The sequence below is a fragment of the Gorilla gorilla genome, chromosome 22 (genome assembly GCF_029281585.2).
Source record: "Gorilla gorilla gorilla isolate KB3781 chromosome 22, NHGRI_mGorGor1-v2.1_pri, whole genome shotgun sequence".
Taxonomy (NCBI): Eukaryota; Metazoa; Chordata; class Mammalia; order Primates; family Hominidae; genus Gorilla; species Gorilla gorilla.
In genome coordinates, this window is record NC_073246.2 from 27,691,395 (window position 1) to 27,697,394 (window position 6,000).

Consider the following 6,000-nt stretch of genomic DNA (forward strand, 5'->3'; position numbering starts at 1 on the left):
ACCAAATTCTGTATGATTACATTTATTTAGTAAAGTTCAAAAAACAGGAAAATTAAATTTCAGTATTTAGGGATGCATGTTTGGGTGATAAAAATATAAAGAAAAAGCAGTCAAATTACTATCATCATACAGGCTTGTGTTTACCTTTTAGAGCCAGGATTTGGGGAGTGATTGGGAGGGGACATAAAGGGGATTCTAGATGCTGGCAGTGTTCTGTTTCTTGACCTGAGTGATACTTAACAGGTGAATGAATGTTCACTTTGTAATAAATCACTGAACTGTTCACTTCTGTGTCCTTTTGTTTGTGTGATATATTTGCAATTAAAAAGTTTAAAAAAATACAAGTTTAAAAAAAGGGAAGAAAAGAAATCATATCCATGAAATACAGGTATTGTGTATCTTTCATTTTAGGGAGGCAACAAGTGGAATAAATGCTACTATATACAGTTGTGTGATGCATCTACTAGATCAAAAGAAGTATTCAGTAAAATTCAAATTTATGTGTGTATATTCTTTTTTATCACCTCTTACCAAGAAATATGATTATGCCAACTCCATTTTCCTCCTAGAATTATAAAACCTCTTTCCTTTTTTTCCCCACGTATAGTCTTACATATTAATGTAGAAATTTTTTAAAGCAATTGAAATGCCTATAGCATTTTTACCTGGATGGCAAGGAATTGTTGGTTTATGAGCTGAAATCCAAATTCTGTACTAATGTAATTGACATAAATGGAAACTACAAGACTGCCCAATGTGTTATATCTCTTACTGGGAAATCAAACATAACTATTTTTCTTTTGCTATTCTGGAATTAGGGAAAGATGACAATTTCCTGTATATAGGTCAGTCCTTTCATTAATAGACTCTTGATTAAGCCAAGTGACTTTTATCCTGCTAAATGTGATAGTTTATATCTGGTACTTTTGCAAATAGTTGTTTCTTTTGTAATAGCCCTTTGTCAGTGGGCAGTGCAATTTTAAAATAAGGGCTTTGCAATCTGCCAGTCGTGGAAAGAGCTTGACTTGCCTCTTTTTCCTGTTGTTGGAATTAGCAATACATAGTGTGTGTTTAAATAAAGTGTGTTTTCCAAAGGAAACATAAGTCCAGCTCCGTTTGCATCTGTATAGAATGCAGCAGTAAACTAGATTTCTAGAATGATTGCCGGAACTCTGCTTGTGTACGTTTAGAAACATTGTCTCTTTGCAATGTCCTTTACCTGTTTTTCTGTATCCTCTGTTTCTTTTAGACCTTTTCCTTAGACTTAAAGCTCCCTATTGGGCTTGGATAATTTATCTGAAATTTGGAAAGCGTTTACATAGTGAAATAATAAAGATGAAGACATGACTTCATCATATAGGATTCTTTACAAGACAGAAAAGAAGTGGAATATATGTATTAATTTTTTCACATTATCGGTTTTTATTAATATAGCTTATATATTGTAGAGGGCTGTGTGCCAGTCATTGTATACTAAGCACTTTACAAAGATTATCCCTTTAATCCTCAACAATGATATGAGGGTATAAGCACTGTTAACCTCACTTTATAGATGAGGAATAAAAGCTTTGAGAAAATATGACTCCTGTGGTCTCAAAAATGTTAGGTTTTGAATCTTGGCTTTCTGACTCCAAAGCTCTTGTTCTTAGGCTCTTCTACTGCTCTCAAGGTTTTTTGTTTTGTTTAATAATTATTTTTAAATCAATGTTTTATTCTAATTGTTGAAAATATGTTTTGAAAGTTTAATGTATAGAGTTTTGGAGTAGTGAGCATTGAAATTTTAGTAAAGCATGTTGGGATGTTTCATTTGATAGTAGCATTAAATATTCTACATAGCTTCAATATTAATTGCTATTGTGGCAGATGCAGGACTCTACTAGGCTTCTGCTTATGGAATAGTCTGTAAATTATTGTAAGAAGTCTCATTTATTTTTTCTGAAGTCTCTAATTTTTTTCTCTCTTTTTGAAGATATTATTACGATGGGGACATGATTTGTAAAGTTCAAGGCAAGAGATTTGTGTACAAGTTTGTCTGTGACTTGAAGACTCTTATTGGATACAGTGCAGCGGAGTTGAACCGTTTGGTCACAGAATGTGAACAGAAGAAACTTGCAAAGATGCAGCTCCATGGAATTGCCCAGCCAGTCACAGCAGTAGCTCTGGCTACTGCTTCTCTGCAAACGGAAAAGGATAATTGAGCCCCAGGACATTCTGAGACTCCAAAGTCTTTCTTAAAATGTTTAGAGCAAGTATAGCTCTTACCTTTATTACTGAATTTGAATCTTCTTTTATTTCTAGGCTGTACAGTCTGATGCATGATTTTTTTATAAATATTTCATACTCTTGTGAATTTGGATCTTTTTACTTTGAGCATATATTTTAGAATATGTGTATGTTAAAGGATCTCCACAATGTCTGCAGTGTGAAGGCAGGTTCATTGTGGAATAGTTTAACAGTCAGGAAAGCTAAACTGGTCAGTATTAATGTGTAGCCCTACCAAAAATAGCCAGTAGTATCTGAAAATGAAAAATAAATGAAGTATCTCTAGGAAACAGTCTGGCTTAACTATTTTTGAAAATATAACTGTTTCCCCTCTCTGCTGCTTTAGATGTTGCTTTACATAGAACCAGAAAATGGAATTTCTCAGCTAAAGCATGTGTGCCTGTTTCATCTAATCAAGCAGAGCTAAAATGTTCATACCGAATAAATTTATATTAATAAATTACTAAACTAAGAGTATCAGGTTATTTATATATTTGCAAGCAAAGGACAGTAAGAAGTTGACTGGCAAAAGAGCAGTGCTGAAGGAGGAGATCCAGGTTTAAATCTGGCTTATTAACTCAAGCCAATTTTAAGGATTTTCTGTATAGATTACTCATGTCAGACCAAGAATTTAAATTATTTTGAGAGAGGCATTTAATTCTAATAAACCAGCTGTTACAAAAATTATAAAATGATCTCTGTTTTTCCTGTCAGAGATTTAAAAAACTGAAAAGGTATACCTCAACCCAGAAATAAAGGTTTGGTTTGGTTTGTTATGGCTTCCTTTTTTAAAAAATTACCCTGTAGTGCCAGTTTATTATGCAAAGCCGCTTATATTCCGTTGTTTCTGATAAAATGAAGACTTTAAATCAGTCAGCAGTACTTTACCTTTCAAGGCATTAGTAAATTACTTGCAAATAGTTTTAAAAGGAAAATACGACCTCTGTTATAGGCAGTCTTCTCTTTAAGACAATACTTTTCCACTTATTTTCCTTTTCCATATTATATATGTGTATTCATATAGCTGTATACATATTCAGTTGATCATTTTATAAACATATATGAAGGCATAAAGATATACAGAAGAAAAATTATTAAACAGCTCATTTTAAGATTCAAATTAAGTAATTCCTGCATATATGACATTCCTTACATAAGCGAACACTAAACAAAAATGGCTAGAAATGTCTTTCTTTCTTTTCTCTCTTTGTTGTTTAAGGTATTAAGCACAAATTATTACATGAGACTGGCAGATAGCTATTAATCCTCTTACAGATTTGAGAAAGTTGATTCTCAAATATTTATGCACCTTCTCCTTCATTGTTTTCTTTAAATCTGTCCTCTTAAAAAGCTTCTTAAGAGCTCAGTTAATGCTTTTGACTTAACTAGGAGAAAAAGGCATGATAATACAGGCAAGATGGCATTGTTAGCAATTCTGGTAGTGGTTTGGAATGAATCCTAAGAGGCAGGGATCTTAAGGACAAGGAAGAGAAGAGAGAGAGGAGGGATCTTTGATCTCTTTCTCTGGTAATCTTAGCGCATAATTTTACTAAAACATGTTCTCAATTCATTTATATTATTAAGCTCTTCCTGCAGTTGATATCTGAGCAGAGTAAGATTTGTATTTCCATTTTTACTTTTTTGAAAGAGAATATATGGATAGATTATTAGTACAATTTGGGCACTGTGGTTGTAAGAATATCTGAGTAAAATAACAATATGAAATAATAAACAGAAGCTCTAACGTCAGGTAACAAATAGACAGCAAGAAAGGTTTTGCACCATCCTCTTACGGCCTAGAGAGTTGACAAGTTGCTTGTAGTTTTAAAAAAATAATAAAGTATACCCTTCTGGTATATCATCAAGAGCTTAAGAATCTTGGCTTTCATATTTAAAATGCTTTTGGGGAGACATATATTAAAATTTTAGCCAAGATGATAGACATGTCTCAATTATATATGTGTGTGTATGTTTTTAAAGCTAAAAACATTACTTTTAGATCCCTAGAATGAAAATTTTTTTCTCATCTATGCAATTCCCGTATGGTTTTTTTTAAATCATATTTTATTCATTTTCTCCCTTTAGCCATTTTCATTTTATTTCTCATAATTTGAACAGAGACAGTTCTCATACATGATCAGATGCTTTTTTTTTCTTCTTACCATCATTTATGCATGACATAGGTAAAGTAATATGACTAATTTCTCCAGTTGATTCAAGAAACTCATTACTTTGCCTCAAATTATATGTAAAATATTTGTTTTACTTAGGTTACAGTTATCAGAAAGGTAGTTTTTTTCTTCTATTAAAATATAACATTGTGAAAGAAAATAAAATTTATGCTATTCATTCTTTGTTTTTATAAATGAATTTTTCATAGAATTTACAGTATATTCAAAGGAAGAAAGATAAAATTATTGGTCATCATTTGTACCTTAGAAGTACAAGAATTTAAGTAAAAGAAATGTTCATTTTTGTTTTAAAATTTGTTTTCCATGTGAAGTTTTTATTGAGCCAACTTTCATACATATCTCGCTAGCCTAAAGTCTAAATATTTGTGTTGGCATCAGAAAAACAAATTAGGCAGAATTGCTATGTGTGGTTGATCTTCAGATAAATTGACTGATCACATTTATTTTTGTATCAGTCTATGTTATTAGGAAAAATTGTTTAGTTGTTTTCTCCCGATTAATGGTGATATTCAAGTATGATACAAAAAGAATTGTACCACCAAATATTTTTGTGAGGTCTGCTGTTTTCCATATTCATTTTATGCTACTGCCTTTAAGAAAGAACTAGTGTATCCTTGAAATAGCACAAAAATGTTTTAAAATTCATAATTGCAAAACAAATCTGTGACTAAGTTAATGTCTTCACATCTAAAGGGTGTAAAAATATTGATACTTCAATATTTCACTTGCTGCCAGGAAAAACAAAATTCTCAATCTTTTGTAAATGGGAGGAGGACTTTTGCATACATTTTTACTCTTTAAATAACGACGACACTTATACTGTCATAATAACAATTATGTATTTCTTTGTGGTTTTAATTTTTTTTGTAATTTTACATAAAACAGTTATTTTCTATTTTTACGCAGATAAAAAATATTTGTGCATAAAATGTAAAAATAGTAAAATGAGAAAAATAAAACTATTATACAGTATGTTTCTGTGTTGCTTTAAAGTTTTTTTTCCTGAAAACAAAATCTTAAATCCCCAGGATATTTTGTTGGATAATAATCTGACAGTCCACTTATGATACGTTGTACATAGGATTCCGATGCATTTTTAAACTTAAAAGCTGTCAATTTGGGAAGAACATATTTCACTGAACTAAAATTAGTAGGTTCATCTCTTTGAGGAAATTAATGAAATTCCATCTACAAAGCCAAGTTGTTTTAGAATAGTAACAGATGAAGCTGTCAGAAGGCAAGCTGATGATTGCTAAATTGTAAACCTTTCGTAAAGCCTTTTTTTTTAACAAACAAAAAATCACCTGTTCATGTTGGCTATCAGCAGGTTGCTTCAGCCAGAATCAGAATATAGAAGAATGGAAGGGGTTAGGAAAAAGTGATTCATGCCTGCCTTTATGGTGAAGCAATGATGAAAGTTTGATTGACATGCTTAAATAGGAAGTTATGGTTAGAAATAAATGGCTTTAAAAATACCCAGTGTAATTGTATCTAGTTCGAAGCGATCAAAAACCATCAGCCAGGACGCTAGTGAGGTATGTTTGTT

General features: G+C 31.6%; 1 protein-coding gene across 7 annotated transcripts in view; it reads left to right on the forward strand.

The window, feature by feature from the left end:
* The window catches only part of GABPA (GA binding protein transcription factor subunit alpha), a 37,490-nt gene extending 32,064 nt beyond the window's left edge, over positions 1-5,426 (forward strand). For all 7 annotated transcript variants that reach the window (XM_019017738.4, XM_019017737.4, XM_055373953.2 and 4 more), the window contains one exon: positions 1,970-5,426. In XM_019017738.4, the coding sequence (XP_018873283.1) occupies positions 1,970-2,198 (229 nt within the window). In that variant the 3' untranslated portion in view covers positions 2,199-5,426. The remainder of the gene's footprint in view (positions 1-1,969) is intronic.
* The last annotated feature ends 574 nt before the right edge of the window (positions 5,427-6,000 follow it).